This window comes from Marmota flaviventris, chromosome 20 (assembly GCF_047511675.1).
Source record: "Marmota flaviventris isolate mMarFla1 chromosome 20, mMarFla1.hap1, whole genome shotgun sequence".
Classification (NCBI taxonomy): domain Eukaryota; kingdom Metazoa; phylum Chordata; class Mammalia; order Rodentia; family Sciuridae; genus Marmota; species Marmota flaviventris.
This window is the reverse complement of record NC_092517.1, coordinates 17,411,094-17,435,359: the sequence shown is the minus strand read 5'-3', so window position 1 is coordinate 17,435,359 and position 24,266 is coordinate 17,411,094. Positions and strand designations below refer to the sequence as shown.

Here is a 24,266-nt window from a genome sequence, read left to right as displayed (position 1 = left end):
TGTGGCGAGTATCACTGGAGGCACCTGTGGACATACATACACACTCACACCCCCGACCATGAATAGCTGTTATTTTATTGTTTAAAAAAGGTTCCAAGGCCCCAGAGTACCACATGCACATAAACCACCTCAGACTACCTCATCAGATGACCAGCACAGTCTGCTACTCCAGTCTGCGACCTGATGAAGAGGCCAACTTCCCACTTCAATCCCATCAACTAACTAGGCCAATGTCCAACCTTCCGCATGGCTTGCGAGGACTCAGAGGTACATTTTAGTGTCTGGACGGCAAAGCTACATTGAGTCGCAAATGAAATGAGCAAGTGTCCTTTGTGTATTAGACAGGGAAACAGGGACAAGGCGTGTGAGGGGAAGCCAGCTTCACTAGACGCCTCAGTCCCGGAAGTCTCTTTCACTATGACCGTGATCTAAGCTAGGAGATCTGCCAGTGCCGCAGGTTTGTGGACCAGAGGGAGCTGCATGCTCTGAAGGGCAGCAAGACAGTCACATGAGGTAAGAACTTGACACTGGAGTTAGAGTTCAGGGGCCAGCCTTCCTGACGTCAGCCCCACTCTGAAATCCATCCTTCTGCCAGCGTGGATTCTGGGAAATGATTCTGTCCAGGGGGTAGAGAGCTCTGGCTCCTGTCCTGTCTGGTTTCCAGGAGACCCTGACCATGGAAGAACTCACTGGAAGAAGATGAGCATGGAAGAATCTCGCGAGACCCGAGGGCTCTGATTTTATTTGGGTTTAGTATATTCCGTGAGTTGGTTTTATTCTAAAGTTTTTAAAAACTTGCGTTTCTCACTACGCTTGCTTATTGTTACCTGGGGTCGATCTCAGGGAAGGAGATTCGGGAAATCAGTTTTCATTGAAATTACCAGCTAAGAGACATTCTCCTAAAAAAAAAAAAAGCAACTTGAAAGGAAGCAGCAGTTCGCTTCCCTCAGTGCAGAACCTCCTCCTCTTCAGTCAGACAGAAATGACAGGGAGGCGCCTGCTGAGGATCTCCAGAGCCCCAGAGTGACAGCATCAAGGGCTTGGAGAAGAAAAAGGGCCTGCAGCGGGTGACATCTTAGATGCCAGCCGCACACTTCCCAGAAGAGCCCACCTACAGCCCTCGGGAGCAGAAGCCCAAGACACAGCGGCCTCCACACCCTACTGCCCCTCATTCCTACAACCCTCTACAGGACTTTTTCTTATGGCCCAAAATCCCAGCAGGTGCTAGAGAAAGAGGAGCAGAGGGGACACAGGTGTTCACGCTCTCGGGAGTCTGTACTCGCATTGTCTAGAGGGGTCTTCACCTGCGTGCAACAAATGGATTTCAGCTGTCACACCAGGAGCCCACGGGCGCTTGACCCAGAGTTCGTTAAAGGGTATAAAGTGACTAGTGGTCAGTTACTGTTCATGAACTAACAAGTGGAATTGCAGAGGCCCTGCCCAGCACTGGGTTATCATGATACCAGTCGGTCAGTGTCCTCTTCTGGCCTCAATGAGGACTGAGGCCACTTGTGGAATGATCCTGGGCTGTGCCTCTTCAAACATTGCAGTGTCTTAATACTAAAATGGTAAAACGACGTCTACCAGTGCCCGGGAAGGGTGAGCTAGAGGAGGAGGGCTGAGGAGCAGTCTTGGAAGTCAGTCTGTCCTGTGACCCAGGGCAGCTTCTCCTCTCCTGATGATGCTGCACAGCTTCCTGACCTCTGATTCCTGAGACGTACGCTGAGCCCCGATCAGAGTCACCAGCCAAAGCTCAGGAGGGAGGTCCCTGGGCACAGACCACGGTGCCATCACAGCAACATCTGGAGAAGCTCTTCTCCCCAACAATGCTAACATCAGAAAGCCGGCTGCTCCTGGTTCCCACAGCACTCATGGTCAAGTTCACAGACACCCTAGCCCTGGGAGGAGCTTTGTTCCTTAACCCATATGCATCATCGTCTTATATGCAGAACACCTATAAAAACTGCTCCAGTTTTTATAGGTGTCCTGGACATAGGACAGTGGGAGACAACGGGTTAAACCCTTGTCATAAAAAGAGGTGCTGGGCTCTCGGGGTCCCCCTCGACTACAAAGGTAGGAGACTCTGAGCATCGCGCTGAGGAAGCCACAGGTGAAACCGAACCCAGAGCCTAACAGGGTGACTTCTGCTGTAGCAGAGTACAACGCTGCGGAACTCATTAAAGGGACGCCCTACACAAGGCCACCCCATAATACTGCACAATGACTGGGACTGGGCAGCTGGGAACGGACCCCAGAGGCACGGCGGCCATTTCTGCCCTGTCCCTGGACAGCAGCGTGACTTAAAACTCGGTAGTAAAAATGTCCCTTTCCAAAGGGGGAACCACCAATTAAAAAAAAAAAAAAAAAAAATGTGGGGAAGCCAGCGAGTGACCGCGTCTTTGCTAGTGTGGCCCCTTCCCGTTACTGGTGGTGGCGACCCCTCCCAGGGCACAGCGCAGCAGGCCCCGCCCCGCGCCCCGTCAGTCAGGGCCCCCCTTCTGCTTGGCCAGGGTGCACTTGAGCTCGCGCAGGTTCTCGGTCAGCACCTCCACCTCGTCCAGGCGGCCGCACTGCTTGGCGTCGAAGATGTAGGCCTTGATGTTGTCGATCTGCTGGAGCAGCAGCTCCTCCTCGATGGGCGCCTCCGCCTCGGGGCCACTGTCGCTGTCCTCGAAGGGGTTGCCAGGGGCAGGGGGGCTTGCAGACCTCGGGTGGGGACGGTCCTCCTCGTCCTCGAAGGGGTTGGGCGCTGCGCCGTTGGGGCCAGTGAAGGGATTCCCGGGCTCGGCCTCCTGCTCGTCGTCGTCCTCGAAAGGGTTGTACTCTTTGGGGACAGGGGCCGAAGGGCGGGGGGCGCCCTCTGCAGCAGCGGGGCTGACCGCGCCCTCTTCGGTGGGGCTGGAGAGGTCTTCCTCGTCGAAGGGGTTCAGGGAAGGCACGTCATTTTGCTGTGACACAGTGGTCTGGGGGAGGACGTCCTGGCCCAGGGCCGGGGGCCCGGAGGCCGCGTGGACGGGAGCTCGAGCTAAGCTGGGGGAGGGGGTCTCGGGGATGGTGGCGCTCTGAGCGGGGAATGAGCCCAGGTCCAGGGCGTGGGCAAGGTGGGTGCGCGGCCCCCGGGAGGCCTCCAGGCGGAAGGGCGTCCGCGGGTGCAGCGCGGCGGCCTGGAACTGCTCGCACTCGCGCTCCCACTCCCGCTCCCTGAGCATCTGCAGCTGCTCGCGCTGCAGGTCCTCCTCCTCGGCCTGCCTCCGCGACAGCTCCACGGCCTTCTCCGTCTGCTGCTGGTCGTACTCGTCCTGCAGCTGCCGCAGGTTCTCCTGCAGCGTGCGCACCTCGTCGGCGCGGCCCGCGGCCTTGGCCTGCCTGATGAACGACGTGATGTTGTGGATCTGCTGCAGCAGCGGGTCGGGGTCCTCCTTCTGTCCCTGGCCCTCCGACAGCGGGAGCCAGCCCTCGGCCTTCCTCAAGGGGGCGGGGCCTCTGCGGAGGGATGCCACCTCCCCGTTGGTCGCGCGGGATGCCAGGCCACTCTGCCTCCCCTCCAGCCGTCGCTGCGACTCCAGGGCAGCCTGCGGAGACACCAAGGCACGGGGTCACCACCACGGTCGCCAGGCCAGTGGCCACCTGCACTATCAGCCACAGCTGTGGTCCCTGCAACACTCCAGTTCCCTCCCAGAACTAAGATACCCAACTGCTGGGGTCAGGTGTTTGGTTTTCAAAACTAAAGTCAGGACTGATGATAAGTGAAGGGCCAGGAGTCTCTCCATCTTAGCTTCCCGGCCACACAACCTGACCCTGACCACCAAGGGCTGTGAACCTCAGCCACACGTTGGAATCTCACGAGTGCTCAATGCACTTGAAGTAGGCAAGTGCTCTAAGCCACACCCCAGCCCTTTTTGAAAATTTCATTTTGAGCCAGCCACGCTGGCCCATGCCTGTAATCCCAGTGGCTTGAGAGGCTGAGGCAGGAGGATCATGAGTTCAAGGCCAGCCTCAGCAATTCAGCAAGGCCCTGAGCAACTCAACAAGACCCTGTCTCAAAATAAAATATGAAAAAGGGCTGGGGATGTGGCTCACTGGTTAAGTGCCGCTGGGATTCAATCCTCACTACTAAAAAAAAAAAAATGTTTCATTTTGAGACAGGGTCTCGCTAAGTTGCCCAGGCTAGCTGCAAACCTGAGCAGTTGGGACTACAGGTGTGTGCACTGCACCTAGCTACTTGCAGATTCCAAGTTTGGGAACCTCCTGATGTCTTGATCCCCTGCAGCCCTACCAGAGGGCGGTATAGGCATGAGACAGTCACCAAACTGCTCAGAGGAAACTAGGACCTGGAAAGAAAAAGAATTATTCTGGTTTCCACAGATCAGCGTGAGGCTGGAACAGGGCAGAAAACAAGAGCAGCAAGAGGTTCCAACACAATGTGACCCGCAGGACCTCTCGGGGCCCACCGGGCTGCAGCAGGTGGTGCGGCCTGGGCCCGGCCCTGCTCACCTGTCTCTCCATGGCCCTCTTCCTCTCCAATTCCTGCTTCCTCTTCTTCTTCAGTTCCTCAAACTGCTCTTTGGTTGGCAGTGACATCAGGCCGAGCAGCTTCTCCTGCAGGGGACACAGACAATTTTACACTTAAACCCTTTTGGGAAAAAAGCGATCCCCAGGTGAGCCCATGGCCCTTCGACAGATCCGTGTATTTTTAGCTCTTTATTACTGGTTCCCCCTTCTAGAATATCAGCTTCATGACGGCAAGAATGGGTGTCCCCCTTTTTAGTACAGGACACCCAGCACCTAGAATACTGCCTGGTACCGAGTAGCTACTCCATTAATGGTTGCTGAATAGAGTCACTCAGTAATCAAAGGAGAAAGACTAAACTCTCAGCACTATGATGAGAAAACACACCCCACACACCTCTTCCCATGACAGCTGTTGGAGCTTTATGTAAAAAAGTGCTCAGGATCTAAACATTCAGTGATGAAAACCAGAAGCCACCAATTTGCAAATATGCACTAACTCCGTTTGTAGAAAATGCAAAGAAGAAAAAAACAAATCTACCCGAATGATGAGGATGACATTGGGGACACAGGATTAAAAGTATTTTACTTTTCTCTGGAATATGGTATGATGCATTCATAATTGTAAAAAATAATAAACACGTAAACAGAAAAGCAGCCAGCCACGGCACAGATGTGCCTTCTGGGGGAGTCTGCACCACACCCCTGCTGCCCCGGGAGGACTTTACCTGCACAAACAGCGTGGCTGAGCACCTGATCATCCTCTGCAGGCGCAAAGTGTTCGGGTGTGGTGGGGGGTCCTGGTTCAAGCCTAAGGTCAAGATCTTCTTACTGGAACGGAAAAGCACAGCAATGTAACAGTGCAGCCAGTCTCAGAAACAGCTGTGGAAAGCGTCTGGCACTGCCTGGCTTCCTTGTTGGGAAGATGTATGGAAGCCCATTTCCTACCCTTTGTACCCAAGACCCAGACACAGCTCAGGGACTGACCTCATAAGTAGACCCAGCCTCACAGGTAAGCAACCTGAGCAACTGCACAGGGCTTGACACTTAAAGGGACCAGGTTTAATGCCCTCCTGTTGCTGTCTGAAAGTTCTTAATGATGTTTAAATGAGACAGCATTGATATTTTGTACAAGGACCTGCCATTTATGTAGCAGATCATGCATGTTGGAAGGACAGTGATTCCTCCTCCCAGTTATCCTCCTGGGTCTCTCTCTCTAATCCCTACACCTCAAGGAGCTGGTTTATCTAAGGGTCCTTACCTTAAGGCATCTATTAGCTCATATACTTTTTGCACTTCAATTCGAAGGTCACTAGCATGTTCCAGGCTGTAGGTGGTCTCCCCAGCGCTGGGGGAAAAAAAAAAAAAATCAGAGAAACTTTGATGTTTCACTATCTGGACAACGTAGAATAGAAGGATTTTCAAGTCTGGAGGTCTCACAAGGACAGGGTTCATCCTCTCGAAGGGTGTGCTGGGCGTACTGTAGCATTCTTGGGACACACTAACAGACCGGAAGCTGCTTTTCAGTGTGCAAGTGCCAAAGGCACCAAGAGTTTGGAGCCCAGCTCGGCCTCCAGAGAACTGGACGAGGGCTTTGTCTGGACATCTTTGAGTCATGGAAGATCACAAGGCTGGCCCAAACCTGAAGCCACTTCCTAAGGTGTCAGTCCTATCGTGTCTCAGTCACTTGTTCCCTTGGTGACAGTGTGCGCTCCCAGGTAAAGGAAGCTGGGGGGAGCAGGCGCCGTCTCCCCTGTTCACTGCTAAACTCCCAGCACAGCGCTGGGCTCAGGAAACACCTCCTGGACGAGCGAGCAAAGTGACTTTAAGCCTTTAAGAACAGACCTCTGAGACTGCTCAGCTACAGGCGCAGGCCAGGGAGGCTCCTGAGCCCACAATCGCATCCGAGGCACAAGGTAAAAAGCCACAGGACAGAGGGAGATGAGTCTCTTGCATAACAAGGTCACCAGGACAGTGCTGAGTGCCAACTCAAAGACCAGGAAGTCGCTCTCCTGCTGTTCTTGTGGAAGGTCAGCCCTGCTCTGTTTGTAACCAGTGGGCGACGGGGCAGTGTGGGATACGTTCCAGCAGGTTCCAGGGGGGAAAGGAGAGGAGACAGATGCTCCGGGCCGAGACCCTCTGTGTAGGGCTCATCGGACGTGGCTACCAACATCAGTCGGGTGCCTCCTCCTACCTGCCCCTGGGGAGGGCAGGACCCTCCACCGACTGAATCCACTCCTCAGGAAAATGCAGGTGGAGAAGAAAATGTGCCCCTGCCTGCTGCCCTTCAGAACCAGTGCTCTAGGACGAGGACGGAGAGAGGAAGGTAGATCCAGGAGGTGCAGATGCAGGGGAGGGGGCAGGAGGAGGACAATGGCAGCCGAGAGGGCCCAGGAAATCGGATTTCCTCCCCTTCCAGCTAGCTGCTAGGAGCGGGGAGGAGCGGCACCCACTGCTGCGAGCCAGCCACGGGCTGCATGTGGGCCACCACGCATCACACCCGAGTGAGGAGCACCATCTGGGGTCTGGGAACTTCCCAGGGACATCTCCTCTGTGTCAGACTGCCCTAGAACATTGTGAACTCCTATTCCGCTCTGCCATGTCCCGCACAGCACCGGAGATGAGTGTGACCCGCCAAGATGACCATCAACCTGTTGAATGCAAGACATCACAAAGCAAGACTCGGCCCTTGAAACCTTATCCCTGCCTTTAATGGACCCCCTTAAATAAAGCAGCGGAGCCATCTTCTTTTATCTAGCTCTAGCTCCCGTGTGGGCTAAACCTAGCAGGAGCTCCATTTTTGAAAATATATTTCTGACTCTTTATCTTCTGCTCTTCACTAATTATTCTAGACTTTAATTTCTCAGGTGGCTTCCACCCTCCTCGGTAGGAAGAACTCCCCCAACGAGACACTGGCCATCACTCCTTAGCACACCTGTAACCCCAGTGACACAGGAAACTAGGGCAGGAGGATCTCAAGTTCAAGGCCAGCCTCAGCAACTTAGTGAGATGCTGTCTCAAATCTAAAAATAAAAAAAGAGGATGGGGGTGTTTCTCAGTGCCCCTGGATTCAATCCCCAGCACCAAAAAAAAAAAAAAAAGCAGCAGACCTCTAATGATTAGGATTGGGGTACTCAGGGTGAGTGCGGTTCAGTGGCAGAACACTTGCTTAGCAAGCTCAAGGCCCTGGCTGGGGTGGATTCCCAGAACCAAAAAATAGAAAAAAATTTTTTTTTAAATTATAAAGGCCTGGAGACCCTACAGTGATTTTTCTACCTCTTTTTATTGTCTCCCCACTTTTTTTGGGGGGGTGGGGCAATCAGTGCTGGGGACTCCACCCCAGGGCCTCATGCCCACTGGGCGAGCCCTCCACCACCGAGCGTCCCCCAGCCTCCTCTCCTTGCCCACCTCTTCTGCCCTGTAGCTGGAGACAGGAGGGAAGAGCAGGGAACGGCAGGAGAGCCCTGAAGCAGCAGCAGTCAGTAAGAGATGAGAAACACAAGGGAAGGGAGGTTTCTTGCACAAACCAGCCAGGCTAGCCTCTCCTATTTCCTAAGTAGGACATTTGCAGACTCCAAAGTCAGGAAACTCCTATGGACCACAGTGGAAAAATTCCTTTTTCCTTTTTTTCCTTTTGATTTCTGAGGTGGGTCCTGCTGCACTGCCCAGGCTGCTTCCAACTCCTGGGCTCAAGTGATCCTCCTCCCTCTGCCAAGTAGCTGGGACCACAGGCACACATCACCGTCCCTGGCTTTCGTTACAGGTGAGACCCACACAACAGGCTTATTGGAACATGGCCACTGACATCAGGAGGGAAAGCCACACTTGCACTCTTTGTATTTGGTGAACACTGTCAAATATTGCTACAGTAAACATCCAAATGAAAATATGACTTTGTTCTAAACCAGGTGCATCTGTACTGCATGCAGGAGCCCAAATGGGGCAGGCGGGCAAATTCTGCATATCATGACCTCAATTGCTCCTGCAGGATGGGAAGCTTCTGGAACCTGATTCCAGGGGCAGCACTTCAGAGGCCAGCCCCCACACGAACCCTGAGGAGCAGCACCTTAAGCAAGGAGGGGCCAGGGCATGCACACTGTTTGCAGGCCACCCAGTGCGTCGCTACACACTGTCATCAAACAAATGGGCAAGGCTGAGGTTCAATAAAACTTTATTTATAAAAACAGGGGGCAATAACAAAGGTTGGCAAGACTGTGGAGAAACTGACAGCCTCACCTGTGACCCATAGGAATGTAAGCTGGTGCAGTCACTTTAGATAACAGCCTGACAACTTCTCAAAATGTTAAACACAGAGTTACCATAAACCCAGTGGGTGCCAGGCAGGGCAGGCGCCTGTAGTCCTAGCTACCTGGGAGGTGGGACAGGAGGAGTGTTTGAGTTCAGGGGCCCAAGGTCAACCTGGACAGCACAGTGAGACCCTGCTCAAAAACAATTTTTAAATAGGAGCTGCGGCTGGGTGTGCTAGAGCATAGCTATAGCCCAGCGGCTCAGCAGGCTGAGGCAGGAGGATCACAAGTTGTTATTTTTTTAATTTTTTTTTTGTTGTTGATGGATCTTTATTTTATTTATTTATAAGTGGTGCTGAGAATTGAACCCAGTGCCACACACATGCCAGGCAAGTGCACTACCACTGAGCTAAAGCCTCAGCCCCTGATCACAAGTTTGATAACAAGTCTGATCACAAATTTGATCAGCAACTTAGCGAGGCCCTGTTTTAAAATAAAAAATTAAAAAGGCTGGGGATACAGTTCAGTGGTAAAGCACTCTGGGTTCCAGTTAAAAACCAAAAAACCTGGGATACAGCTTAGTGGAAGAGAAATGCTTAGCGTGTGCCAAGTCCTGGGTTTGTTCCCAAGCATGAAAAGAAAAAGAACCTGTATGTGCATTATTCATGACAGTTGAGAGTGGAAAAGAATGGTCAATGGGATAAATAAATGTGGTCTACCCACACTGCCTTCACACAAAAGAAGTGGACTACTGATCCACACCACCCCATGGGTGAATCGTGAAAGCACTGCACCCTGTAAAGCCAGACATAGAAGACTGAACGTCTGTGATCCTACCTATATGAAATGTCAAAAATAGACAAGTCGGGCTGGGGACATAGCTCAGTTGGTAGAGTGCTTGTCTTGCATGCACAAGGCCCTGGGTTCAATACACAGCACCAAGAAAAGACAAATCCACAGAGCCAGAAAGTAGATGGGTGGTTGCTGGGGAGAGGGGCTGACTATAGGGGTGCAGGGCTTCTTGTTAGAGCAAGGAAACCAGTTAGGACAGTGGTGGTGGCTCCATAGCTTAGTGAAAGTGCTAAACATTAAAGTAGTGAAGTTTACGGGGTGAACATCTTAATTTAGAAAAAAGAAACAGGTGTTGAGCTAGATGTGGGCAGGGGCGGAGGGGGGGGGGCTGGTCAGCGAACACCCGCTCCAGGCCCTGCCCTCAGCAGTGCTGCCTGTCCTCCAAGGCCACTCCCAAACCTGCTCCAGCGGAAGAGCTGGGTCACCCATACAACCCTGTGCCTATTACAGAGCTCCTGTGATGGAAACGTGTGCCCACTGAAACGCAGCAGGAGGATCTCTCACAGCTGGCCACAGAAGAGCAAGGCTACAGTCAAGACATCCATTTGGGGGACAGGGCTGTCGCTGGGGGTACTGTGCATGCTTAGCGCACACCAAGCCCTGGGCTTCATCCCCGGCACCAAAAAGCCAAAAACACAAGAGAAAGCTTGCCATTTTCCATTGCTTTAGAACTGACTAGAAGGGCAGAAGATGGGTGCCACTGAGGGGGGTGGGGGAGGCTTACTTTAGTGAAGCCGCCATCCTGATGTACTCGGGGGCCTTCTGGTCGACCTTCTCCATGCAGAGCCGTAATTTCTAAGGACAAAAGAGAAGAGGTGAGCGCTGCTCTCAGGATCCGCCACCCCCACCTCGGAAGCCAGGCTGCCATCAACAGAGGTGGATGCAAAATGCTCACTTTTCAAAACAAAGACTTTGACTTAGCATGTGCCAAGTCCTGGGTTTGTTCCCAAGCATCAAAAAAACAAACAAAAAACTTTATGGTCACCAGTTTCCTCACAGACCTACTTTCCAAGCAGAAAAAAATCTCACAGGAAGGAAAGAAGGTGCAGCTTTTGACCAGCTGTTTTTGGAGCGAAGCCAGGCTTCCAGGGTACAAGCCACATGCCTAGCAAGATGGCGCAGAGGGAGCAGCTGCTGTGTGGGCTCTGGGAGACGACACCCGGCAGCGGCCAGACCCCAGCACAGGGTGCTGCCACGGCGCTCCCCGAAACAGGAGCAAAAAGCCCAGTGGCTGTTTGAAAAAAGACAAAAGATCATGGAGTCCGCCCACAGGCAGAGGACACTGCGTCCAGGGCTCAGCGCTGGGTTCGGGTAATACCACTTCCAGTAGCTTGAGGATTTACAGCCCTGTGACCTTCAGAACTGCTAACAGGGACACTTCCACCATCATTAGACAAAAATAAGATGTGCCCCTGCTAGACTTCTGCACACGCAGCTTCCTCTGCCGGGCTAAGATCCTGTCCCCTTCCCTCCCTGCCGCACCCCCACTGGCTGGTCCTTTTCAGCGCATGGGTCTCAGCTGGCCACAGGAGGCTGGCCGGTCTCCCTCCCAGATGTTCCAACCTGTGCTATCTCCCCTTCAAGTGGACCTCTGCTAAGGACGTTCTGGGATCTAGTGGTGGCCAGAGCTGGGGCATTTGAAAGGACTTGGAAGGGGACACTTTTAATCACTGGGCAGTAAATAAACCAACCCTAAAATCCTGCAAACTCCATCGAACCAGGTCTAAAGCCCCCGGCTGAGGCCCCCTAGAGCTCCAGCTTCTGCCTCACCCACCACCTCCCGGCCTGCCCTTGGACCACCACCCTCCTGCTTTTCCATGGGCAGCGACAGGTGGCGGATAGGTTGGGTGCAACACGCCCGGGTGACTGACCCGCCCAGGGCCCTAGCTGGGAATCCTACATGGCCCCTCAGCAGGAAGTCAAGATGAGTCAGGGCACGACTTCCAGGGCATTCTCTAAAACCCCGAGCCTGTGCGTGGCCGAGCGCTGCACTGCCCGCAGTCACCTCGTAGAGCTTCACGACGGTGGGCGTGTGCTCCTTCTCGTCCATCTGCTGCTCCTTCTTGAGCAGCGTGTCCTTGCAGTGCCCGCAGCAGCGGATGCGCTCGTCATCCTTCTCGTCCATCACGGAGCTCACGCTGCTCAGGCTGCTCAGGCTGCCCCGGCGCGAGCCGTGGACGCTGTTGGGGGACTGGCTGGGGCTGGTGTGGGTGCTCAGGGAGTCCTTGCTGGCGCTGGTGAGCTTGTCTGTAACCACAGAGGACAGGCGTGGTGACCCCGTGGCGGCCAGCCATCCCCCGCCCAGGACCCCTTCCCCGCCGTGGAGGACGGGGTAACAGGTGTAACAGCTGTCCCTGTTCCATGCACCTGCCCTGGCGATCTGCGATCCTTTGCGGGTAGACACTGTGTCTTTCGCCTGCGCCCTGACCCAGCAGCAGGGCCACCGGCTGCAGCTGCCAGGAAAGGCTGGTTAATGAGCCCAAGAGAAGAAGAGCAAGTGTCCTGAGGCAGCCCAGGTGGGAGAAGGGGCTAGTGCCACAGGGAGGGGGAAAGATCAAGGCCATGTGGGTCTGGTGGGGATGACAGCTGGAGGGAGGAGGCCTCGGCTTCTGCCCTGTGGACACCATGGCCAACAGTGCACACAGACAGTGGAGCCTCCAGGGGTGCCAATCACCCCACACGGTGCAGCGCCAGCAAGATGACTTCAGGAACTTTGTGTGCTTGTGTGACACCAGGGACAGAACCCAGGGCCTTGTGTACACCAGGCAAGTTCTCTGCCACTAAGGAATGTCCCGAGTCCTTTTTATTTTTGGAGACGGGGTCTCAGAAAATTGCCTAAGCTGGCCTCCAACTTGAGATCCTCCTGCCTCAGCCTCCCAGGTAGCTGTGATTACAGGCCTGTGCCACTGTGCCCAGTTCCTACCTGATCCTTTATAAAAAAGTTGCTCTGTTACAGACTACTGGACCCCTGGCCAGCAACACAAGAGGGCACCAGGGACTCAGTAAGTGGACACATGAAGAGCTCATGGGTCACTAAACAAACAGGTCCCATGGCCCTGGTGGTGACTAGTGAATAAGCTAGTCCCAGCAGCACACGAGCGCCCGGGGCCTTCCCCCACGTCACGTACTTGCAAAGGGAAGGCTGATGAGCTCCATGCACTTCTTGCACATAATCGACCCGCAGAGGCGGCAGTGGTGACGGCGGTTCCGGATGCTGAACTTACTCCCACAGTCTGGACAGAAAGGGACATCCTGGTCATTGACCCAAGGCACCACAGACTTTTCTATTGCTTTGGGGAGAACAAAGAAGAAAAGCACAGCATTTCAAACACAGATCTGGTCAGGGAGAACAAAGAAACACAAAGAACGCATAAAGTCCCTTACCTCGAATCTTGGCTGACTCCGTGTTCATCCTGTCGAACGCAGTGAGCTGAGCAGAGAAAACAGGGCCAGGCGGAATCAACCAGGTGACGCACACACTCCCCACCTGCCCCACCAGTGCATCAGGCTCCAGTCACATTTGCAATGCTCAAGTCTCGTGGGTCATCCCCAGCCCCAAAGTCATGTCAGCCATTTAGCACGAGATGCAGTTCTCAATTCACACCTAGAAGGCACCGCCCTGCCCATGACCCTCTTCCGGTCTCTTCTTTGTCCCATTTGAGCAATAACCAGGGTGGGCACGGATGGGGCTGGGCGGCTACTGAGAGCAACAGGGGCTCCTGATTCCCCATTCCTTGTGGAGAATTCAAGTGGCCACATAGCTCTGACCTACATGAAGAACTGAGCCTGTGGTGGCCACCAGGCCCACCACACAATCACAGCCCTGGTCGCTGCCTTTCTGTTCCCCACCAGATGACACACAGTGTGCTGCACTGAGTGACTGTGCCCAGGACCCCAGGAAGACTTCCTGGCAGCCGAGTGGGCTTCAAAGGTGGGAACAGGAAGTGGGTGCATGAGAGTCTGTCAGCCTGGGCCACAGGAAAGGCAGCCCTGGCTAGAATTGTCCTCCATGTCCTCTGCACCTCTTAGGACAGCCACTTCTCTGCCAGTATCAGATGTATGTCACGTAGACAGGGTACAGAAACGTGGGCCTCGTCCCCAGAAAATTTGTACTTGCAGAAAAAAAGTGTTTCAAAACAACAAAATTTACCTTCTCTAACCTGATTATTAATTTATTGACTTCAACAACGTAGTGGTCGATTCTGGCAGCTCGATGTTTTTTGAAGTCAGAAAGATGGCTCCTCACAGCACCTGGGGGGAAAGGGAGAGAAATGACCTGTACCTTCCCCGAGGGAGCCTCTCTGCCTCCCTGCGCAGCCTCGGTGAACAGCAAAAGCAAGTCAAATTCGAGTATTTGAACTTGAACTCTAGGATTTTTAATTTTGACAAGAATTAAAGTAAATGGGAAGAAATTTGCTAAGATGTTAGCTGTGGCCCTTGGAAGCTGTAAAGTTCCTATAGCATGAAGCCTGAGACAAGAGCAAATGAGAGCTGGGACCCCGGGGCACGAGCTGCAACTCTGCTCTGTGCTGCATGAGCCTGGATGAGTCCCGCAACCTCCCTGAAACTCAGAGGACTCATCTGTACAGCTGGCGTAACAGCAGGATCTACTTCACGGGTTGTTACAGAAATTAAGTTCAAATGTATAAAATCCTTAGAATATGGACTGGCACGTGAATGTTTGTTAAATAAAAAGGGCAGTATCATTACAGGTGATTGTTGTTTTTTTATGGTGGTACTGGAGATAGAACTCAGGGCACTCTTCCACTGAGCTGTATCCCCAGGGTCTCACTATAGTGCTGAGGCTGGGCTCCAACTTGCAATCCTCCTGCCTCAGCCTCCCAAGTCACAGGGAAGACAGGCGTGCACCACTGCTTCCGGCAAGAGAATACATTTTTATTCATCATAGTTCCCATGTGGACTACAGACAGATCTCTTGAATGTATTGTTCCTGTGTGACCTGTTGTGTCCTTTGACCAAGAGCGCCACATGCTATACTCTAACCAGACCCCTGTCTTTTCTTCCCTTCCCTTATACTTTAGCATCTAAATACATTTTAGATTAGAATTCTTGGCAGTAGCTATAAAAATTAACTTCTAAAATTTGTCATGCCTTTGACCTTCCACAATTTGTGACTTCCTTTAGTTGCTGAAACAAGTTAAGTTAACCAGAAAACCATCCTGGTAATCGGACTCTGGCATGAAACAAGGTATCACAAAGCTAATAAGGATTCATGCATCTGGAATTTCTCCTGCATGATTCTAACTGACTTTCATATATAACTCATCATTACACATGTATACTTTTTTTGTTTCGGATTTTTGTTTTCCGTATTGAGGATCAAATCCAGGGCCTTGCACACTAGGCAAGTGTTCTATAACTGAACTACATTCCCAGTCCATTTTTATCTTATTTATTTATTTTTGTTGCCGAAGATTGGATCCAGGGGCGCTTAACCACTGAGCCACATCCCCAGCCCTTTCTATATTTTATTTAGAGACAGAGTCTTGCTGAGTTGCTTAGGCCTTCTGCTGAGGCTGGCTTTGAACTTGCGATCCTCCTGCCTCAGCCTCCTGAGCTGCTGGGATCACAGGTGTGTGCCACTGTGCCTGGCCACAGCCCTTTTTAAAATTTTATTTTGAGACAAGGTCTTGCTGAGCTACCCAGGCTGGCCTTAAACTTGTCATCCTCTGGCTTCAGCCTCCTGTAGCTGGGATTATAGGCATGGACCCCGACTGCACCCAGCTCTGTATACTATTTTTAAAGCAATTTTCTCTTGCAATGAAAATGTTTCCACTCTCCAATATGGTAGCCTCTAACCACATACAGATGCTGAACACTTGAAATGTGGTTTGTGTGGGGTTGAAGAAGCGACTTTTGATTTTATTTCAGTTTAATTTATTTACATTTAAATAGCCAGCTGTGGCTAGTGGTTATCAAGTTGGACAGCATGGTTCAAGGACTTTCCTCATCCAAAAAGACACATCTGTAGAGGCACTATAGGGACACAGTACCCGACCCTGGGGAGATATCCCTTCCTCTCTTAGAGCCTCAGTTTCCTTATCTGTAAACGGGAATGAGCAACTTCACCCACTCCACCTCCCCGGGCTTTTGTGAAAGGTGACCAGGATCATAAAAATGAAAATAAAACAAAGCACTATGAAGGAATCGATATCCTGTTCTGAGTCAGAAAATATTTTATTACTGATCACCGTCATTCAACAGTTAAAGGACATAAGAAATCAGATAGTTCAGCTCAGTGTTTGCTGCATGATCCTTTTGGTACCTGCTGTATTGAGATATAATTTACATACATAAAATTCACTGTGTCAGGGGCTGGGGCTGGGGCTGAGTGGTAGAGCACTCGCCTAGCATATGCAAGGCCTTGGGTTTGATCCTCAGCACCACATATAAATAAATAAAATAAAGTTATTGTGTCCAGCTACAACTAAAAAAATAAATATTTTTTTTTTTTTAAATTCACGGTGTCGGGTATTTCATGTTTTTTAGTATATACCCAGAGCTGTGTGACCATCACAAGAAACTGAAGAATGTCTTCATCCCATGCCCCCCAAAATGATTACCCTTCTGGTTTGCTGATGCCTCCACGGCCTCAAACCTTACAGAGAACATAGCAGGTGCTACGAGTGGATGAGTGAAGGACGGACAGACGGACGGGTTCTTACCAAGCTCCTGGGGCTCCCACATGTAGGGATCGACCCCTCCATAGCTGAATGACTCATATCCTTGGGTTCCTGAGTCTGCTCGCTCGTCCCCTTCTCGTTTCAACAACTTGTTCTTTGCTTTCTTGGCCTTCTGCACGAAACCTTGAGAATGGAACAGACAAGACAAGTGAACCCACGAGGTGCACCCAGAAAAGAGCCAAGGGCGATCTGAAGGCCAAAGTCACCTGAGTAGTCATCCTTGTTGAAAACGCACGAGAGATATCTGGACCCCAAAGGAAACGCAGCCAGCATCCAAACATGCCTGGTCAGCGCCAGCACGATGCTGGCCCACGAGACCCACTGGAGGCATCACCTGGAGCTCACCACCTTGGACACCTGAGGCCCGACAGCAGGAGGGGTGAAATCTCACGTGATGAGGATCCAGGCTGTTGGAAGGGGTATTTTCCTGTCTTCACTGGATGGTGATTATAGACATTTTTCAAAACGTTGACTTGTACACGTAAAAACGTGTGTAAAACTGCCTCAATTACAGTTTTTATTTGCTCGCAGTGCTGTGGATGGAACCTGGGGCCTGATGCAGGCCAAGTTCAGCAGCCTGCCACTGAGCCGTCCTCCCAGTCCCTAAGTTTCTTCAAAATCCCATTCTTCAGTACTCATTGGTCCTCCCCAGGGATCCCTGAGGGACAATTCTCCAGGATGGGACACCACCCAACAACAGCCCTGTCGGGTAACTGGGCGGAGCGTCCTTCCTTCCCACTTCTGCCCTCCCACGTGGTGAATGCATATGTGAGAATGTTTCTAAAAAACTTCAAGAAATAGACATAACACCTACAGCAGAGCACAAGAGAAGCAGCTCAGTGAGAAGAGAAAACGAGCCCTTTCTGAACTGAGCCCTTGGATGCACCAGGTGTGACGACTCTGTGGCAGTTCGTGTCCATGGTGTGTAGGGCAGGTGACAGCCCTGCTTACAGAAGACCAGAGGACATGGAGTGGGGGAGGACCTGCTGCACCCAGGGTCACAGAGCTCACAGGCAGCAGAGCTGGGAGGGGTCATGTCACCTTTCTGAAACCAGAGGCCAGCCCTCCCCAGCCAGCAAGGACACCAACTCTGCCTCTCAGAACAGGGTCTCTGCGGCCTGTGCGAGGCGAGAGGCCCACTTGTTAGAACTGAACAATTCACTAGCAGGAGGAAAAAAGAATCCTTCAGGTCTAAGTTGTTCTTTCACTAATATTCTTAAATCTCGGGTGACTGCTGGCCCTTCCTGCCACTAGAATCTAATAAAAAATACCAGAGAGCGGGGGATGTAGTTCCATGGTAGAGGGCTTGCCTAGTGCGTGTGAGGCCCTGGGTTCAGTTCTTGGTGCCACAAAAAAAAAAAAAAAAAAAAAATCAGATAATACAAATGACATCATTACTTGGACACTTAATAGATCAATGCTGCATGCAGTTCTCATAACTCTGGAGTGTTCTGTCACTTGAATAACACTAAAAACACCCCCAGAGCTTTCCAAAAGTCTTGGTAAACAGACATGGAGGAGTTAGTAGTGAAGACACGTGTCTTCATTAGAAGGTGCAGCCCATAAGCAAATTCCTTGATGATCAGACTCCCTGAGATTGCTTTTTCCAACTGGAAAAATACAAGAACTCAAGACACCCTTGAACATGCAGTCAAGTCATCTTCTAACAGGGGAGAGGAAACTGCCCGATGTGGACAAATGGCCCAGCGGACAGGAAACTGGAGTCAGCAAACAACACTTCACTTCTGCAAACCAGGCTGAACTGCGTGAGTTCAACAGGCCCTGAACCATCTGGAAACACAGGAAAACGGCCTGGCAACCCTCCCGGAGTGGCATGACCCTTCCAAAGGGGACAACTAAGAAGGCACCCATCCATGTTTTAAAACCCAAAGAAGAAGCTCCAGGTGATTTTCAACTGCCTTTTCTTCCACCTACTAAATGGGCTGAAGGTGAACCAGGTTTGGGGCTCAAACCCAGAGACATGTTTTAGGAATGTCTAGTTTATCTTAAAATAATAATAATAATAATATCTGCCTCTAAAACCTTACACCCCCATGTTTGTTCTTCTGGCTTTTTCTACTTGACTAAAAATATAAACTCCATAAAATGTCAGAGGATCAATAGACAAAATAGAGAAACGGCCTGCTTTTGAAAGGGCTTTTCAAAAACTCGTGGATGCCAATCTTTAAAACTTTCCTTTCCTGAATCCAAAACAAACACATCGGTGACATAAGAATTACTTTTTGACTTAAGGGATGATCATTAGTGCCACGGGAATGCTCAACTCAACCTCTTAGTACTCTGGAAGTAGAAATGAAGGAGGGAAAAAACCAAGAGGATCTTTTTTCTTTTATTTTTCTCTTATGGAGCTGGGAATGGAACCCAGGGCCCCACTTATGCTAAGTAAGCACTTTACCACTGATCTACAGCCCCAGGTCCCCAAGAGGATATTATCTTTAAGTTTCTGTTCACAAGGAACAAAATTTCCAATCTATGTAGCATTCCCCAAATTCCATATCTGTCACTCCTTAAATAATCTTAAAACATCTTTTCTCTAAAAGTGGGTCACCATAGGAATCTGAGGACATTCTCTAACCTCTCTACAAACTGATGTAACCAGTCTTGGAAATATCATGGTATGTGAATCAGTACGGTGGACACTAACACTAGAAGCTTACTGAAAACCATGGAAGCCCTTCAGTTGCCCAAAGAAAACTTACATAATTAGGTCTTGGGGGGTTTTGTTCCTGTTTTCTTTTGCTGGAAGTTGCAATACATACTGTCATTAGAATACAGGGTATTTCATTATCAGTGTTGCCCTGAGGAAAGAGCAGCAGTAGACTTCAGACAGAAGATCTGGGTTCCAGACCTAGCTATGCCAATTCCTGTGTGACCTTCATGAAGTTACTGAACATCTCTGTGCCTCACTTATTATCTGTAAAATGAGAACCACCACCTTCCTGCTGGGTGTTGGGAGAGTCAAATAAAGTAATAATTTATGTGGCAGACACTCTGAAAACTATAAAGCAGAGTGTAGTTTGTTTTGTTTTTATTCCTCCTTATAGTTATGGCTCTGCTGCCTGTACAGCCAGGAGTCACCTTGATAATCAAAGCCCTTAGGATTTGGAAATCACTTTGTCATATTTTTGGACAGAAGTTTATTGTTTGTTTGTTTGGGTACCAGGGATTGAACCAAGGGGCACTTAACCACTGAGCCACATCCCCAGCCTTTTTGTTTTTTATTTTGAGACAGGGTATCAGTAAGTTGCTGAGGCTGGTCTCGAACTTTGGATCCTCCTGCCTCAGCCTCCTGAGCTACTAGGATTGCGCTCAATCACCAAGCCATGTACCCAACTCAGAAATTGTAACTATTAATGTTTTCAGCAATTTTTTTTTTCCTTAACTGAAAAATAAGATCTGGAGTGGAACTCCAGGGACAAAAATTTGATTACAAGGGGTATATGATTCACATATCCCACCTAGGATCACTCCTTTCTCTCTACCCAAGAAAGATTATGAATACTGCATCCAGTTTAAAATCTCATGGTCTTAGGTGTGAGAAGCAAGTTAGTTGAGCAGGAAGTCACTAGGAAGCTGAGTTCCAAAGGAGCAGCAACTTATTTGGGGTTAGAACCTGAAATCCAGGAAATATAATAAACACGTGGATAGCCAAAATTATCTTTGAAAAATTCTTTCTCTAACTCTCTATGACCTGAGCCAATGGAAGCTCAAAACCAAAGTTTAATTTTGGGGAGTTGTTTCTCTTTGCTTTTCAACTATGACCTTCTTTTTCCTGGGCTACAGAGGGCAAGGTCCAGTTGAGGAAGGAAGGATGGCGGGAAGGCTCAAATTTGTGACAGACAAATGGTACATAACAAGTCTCCACTTTCACAGCCAAGGAAAAACACTTCTGTCTAAACCCCCTTAGGCTGGGGGTTGGGTAACTAAAATAATCTAGCAAAAGACAAATCACAGTGATTACATTTATTAGATTCCAAGCTAGGCTCTGCTTCACTGTGTGACTTTAGGCAAAGTTCCTAACCTCTCTGTGTCTGGTATTCTCTTCAACAAAATGGGGCTCATAAGCACAAAGATACTGGGAGGATTAATAAAATAAATACACAGGAGACTCTGAACAATGCCTGGCACATGACAAGCACGAGATGCCCATTTGCTACTCTCATTATCGTCATACCCTGGTGGCAACATGGAAGCCCCTGAACACTTCCCATGAGTGAAATTGCTCATTGATAGAATGCAATAAGTAAGGTCCTCGCCTCTTACTTTTAATTTGCCCTCTGACGTCTCGGTCCTCCCCCGAGTGCTCTTCTTCGTAATGTGACTGAAGCTGATAGAAAGACTGCAGGTCCTTCAGGCACAGAGGGCAGAGGAAGCCCTCCCTCACTTCCCCTGGGTCGTCCAGAGAAGCCATGGCAGTGCCCCTCTCAACTCCGGGAAGGCAGAAGTCTCATGCCAACAGGTGGCGTGATTCATCCAAGGGACCAGGGATCCTGCAGCATTAGCTTAACCAAGCAGCACATGGGTGACGGGGACACATCCTGGCCCTGGATGAGGCTTCCTCTCTGGAGCAGGAGGTGCCCTAAGAGGAAAGAGAGGAAAAGCTAAGTCAGGCAAATTAGCAGCAATCAAGAGGGTTTTTTTATTCTCTTCGCAGTTCAACAAGGGCACTTCATGTTTGTTCTGTGCAAATTTACAAAAAGAAACTGTTTCTTAAATCCTAAAACCAAGTCACAAAACCCAAGATGTGAGAACATCACAGGACACCAGGAACTCAACAGAGGGGGAAGTGGATTCCCAATGATAAGCAGACACCAAGGCCCTTCTCTTAAAACTCATTCCAAATGGCCCCACTTCATCACTTCTAGGCCACTGTAGCCACTGAGGAAATGTCTTAAGTACTTATCAACAAGCTTTCAGTTAACCCTTTTTCCTTGATAATTTATTTAACCAGGTATATTGAGCTCCATACTCCAAGGCACACATGTTCAAAATGCCAAGATGAAAAAGATACAGTATCTGCTATAAAGAAACAAAACAAGCAGGTGCAGTGGCAGAGCCTGTAATCAGGGTGACTTGGGACACTGAAGCAGGAAGATTACAAATTCAAGGTCAGCTGCAACAACTTAGCAAGACCCTGTCTCCAAATTTAAAAAGTAGCCTGTCATCCCAGCAGCTTGGGAGGCTGAGGCAGGAGGATTGGGAGTTCAAAGCCAGCCTCAGCAACTTGGCAAGGGCCTAAGCAACTCAGCGAGACTCTGTCTATAAATAAAATATAAAAAGGGCTCAGGATGTGGCTCAGTGGTAAAGCGTTCTGGGTTCGCTCTCCCACACCAAAACCAAAACCAAAACCCACAAAAATCTCAGCCTTAGCTTGAGGAAGAACATTAGAAGTCTAGTGATGAAAAACAAAGACCAGCCAAGCACAGCATGCATGCCTGTAGTTCCAGCTAGTTAGGGGGCTATGCAGGAGAACTGCAAACCCAGGAATTTAGGGCAGCCTGGGAAACACAGGAACACCCTGTCCCTTAAGGGGGGAAAAAAAGGAGGAAGAGGAAGAGCAGAATGGGGAGGGGAAGGAGAAAACTTATTTTTTAATTTTTATTTGCAGAACACTCTCTCCAATGGGCATCCTACATTTAATACCAGCAAGTAGCATCTGGGCAGCAAGGTTAATGTTCTCACTGTTTCAAAAATAAGAGGATGTGGTGCTCCAACAGATCAGGGCTTAATAAGTTACATTTTTTAAAAAATTTATTGGGTCATAGCAAAGTCACTTTCAATGATCACCTCAGAAAGACTCCCAGCCACAAAGAGAATTCAAACAGAACCATTTCATAAAGCTGAAGACTCTCTGGTCCAAGAACCTGGAGCCCTAAATCACAATATAGAGGAAGGAATATGTGTGACCCTCCTATAGATGACTGTAGAGGGCCGTGGAGGAGGGGACTGCATGGATCCTCAAAGCTGAAGGGTGGCAGGAGCTCAGAATAGGACAGACACACACACACACACACACACACACACACACACACACACACCAGGTCCCTATTCTTTCCTTCTGGTTAAAAACCCTAGTGACTACATACAGGGTTTTTAAGAGCAGTCCAGGTCTAACCTGTTCCCTCCCCAGGTGGTGAAACACCTGATGCCGGAGCTACTGACAGCTCCTTCCTTCCCACACCACGAATAATCATCCTTAACTACCATAAAGCCAACGCCAAGGGCACTCCACCCTGGCACTCCACCCAGGCCACATCCACACCTTTCACAGCTCAGCCCAAACCTCTCTTCCTCAAAGCAACGCCTCTAACTCAAGGAACGGGCCCATCTGGGGTGCACCCTCTCCTTCCCAGCATTTACCTGGACTTTACGATCAGACGTAAACTGACTGAATAACACAAGCCTGAAAAATCTATGAGGACGCAGGCTAGGTTTTCCCCCAGGGGCACAGCGCAGGGTCTGGCCCATGCACGACAAAGCAGAATGCATCTCCACGAGGGGATGCATAAATCAACCCTAAAATCATGCAACTGCCTATGCTCCCCAGAGAAATTGCTCAAAGCCACCAAAGAACACAGAGGCAAGCCCCTTATATCCTAAATTACGTAAAATGCAAATGCAAGGCGCAGAGGAGCCAGCCTGGTAATCGCAAGGACCCGGGAGACTGAGGCAAGAGGATGCGCAAGTTCAAGGTCAGCCTGGGCAAAGGGGCAACGGGGCGAGAGACCCTGTCTCCAGATAATAAATAATAATAATAATAATAATAATAATAATAAATGAATAAAAAGAGCTGGGGAATGCAGCTCCGTGATAGAGCGCCCCTGGGTTCGATCCCTGCTAAAGCATCAAAATAATAATAATAATAATAATAATAATAATAATAATAATAATAATGTAAAAATAGAACTTTCCTCTCCTGCAACTTCATGTCCTGCGCCAGCGTCCCCCTGTCCCCACAGCGCCAGCCCCGGGCGCCAGGACTCACGGGCGCACACCACCTGAAGCCCCGAGCTCCACACGACCGCGCCTCCACACACACACACGTCGCGGAACACTCACGGTCGTGGGGCAGACGCGACAACGCCACGCACCGCCGAGGTGCCACCCCAACGCCTCGGCCGCATCCCGCCACCGGAGAACCACGCCGACCACTCGGGGGACGGCCACCCCCCCCCCGGCACCCCTGCACACGCCCGGGAACCCGCACCACCGCCCCGAGCCCCGCCATCCCCCCGGCGGGACTCACGGCCCGAAAACCACGGCGCCCGCCAAGGACGTCACACCCACCGCCACCGCAGACCCCGCACACCCGCGCTGCCCGGCTCGACTCCGTTCCCCAGCCGAGCCCACCCCCGCCCGCAAGCCCAGCCCAGCCCCTTCAGTACCCCGCCGGGCTCTCGCAGGCACCCTAGGCCCGTCTTGTTCCCAGGCCCGGGCTCTGGGCCTCGGAGGTCCTCCCTCACAGAATCCCGGCCGCCATCTCCATCGGCTGCTCGGCGCTCGGCAAGCGCGCCTGCGGCGGCGCCCCAACCGGAAGTCAGGCTGGGAGACGCCGATCGAGCGCCGAGCTCTCGAAGGGGGCGGAGACAAAGCGGATCGGCTGCGCGGGAGCCGCTGGCTTCTGCGCAGGCGCCGACCCAACGCGGGCGTGCGGAGGAGTTGGATTCGCAGATTGGACGTTCCAGGTTCACACCGGCGACGCCTTAAAGCCAGCCGGTGCCCTCCCCTCGGTTGTCCAGATGGGAAAAGGAGACCTGTGGTACTTTGGGACTTCACCGATGAGTGGAAAGGATTGGGTCGCCAAAGGAGTCTTTAGCCCCCAACTTCACCCCAACTACGGTTCTAAACAGAGTCAGAAAGTCCCTGACAGCTAGGGACAGTAGGATGTCGCCAGACCTGGCGTAGAGCCAAGTGCGAATGGAGACCAGGAATG

At 50.9% G+C, this 24,266-nt stretch overlaps 1 protein-coding gene across 3 annotated transcripts; it reads right to left on the bottom strand.

Moving 5' to 3' along the window:
- Positions 1-55: 55 nt before the first annotated feature.
- Positions 56-23,823, bottom strand: Rbsn (rabenosyn, RAB effector). Of its 3 annotated transcripts, none has more exons than XM_027931915.2 (12): positions 23,719-23,823; positions 20,597-20,912; positions 16,295-16,435; positions 13,759-13,859; positions 12,993-13,038; positions 12,737-12,898; positions 11,614-11,855; positions 10,333-10,403; positions 5,771-5,857; positions 5,238-5,340; positions 4,495-4,599; positions 56-3,572 (listed from the first exon to the last, which is right to left on the bottom strand). In XM_027931915.2, the coding sequence occupies exons 2-12, from the start codon at positions 20,742-20,744 to the stop codon at positions 2,481-2,483; spliced, it is 2,298 nt and encodes a 765-aa protein (XP_027787716.2). In that variant the 5' UTR covers positions 20,745-20,912; positions 23,719-23,823; the 3' UTR covers positions 56-2,480. The 3 variants fall into 3 exon arrangements, with proteins under 3 accessions (XP_027787716.2, XP_071461968.1, XP_027787717.2); XM_071605867.1 differs by having other exon boundaries at positions 12,737-12,841; XM_027931916.2 differs by lacking the exons at positions 16,295-16,435; positions 20,597-20,912; positions 23,719-23,823 and having other exon boundaries at positions 13,769-13,859.
- Between the last annotated feature and the right edge of the window lie 443 nt (positions 23,824-24,266).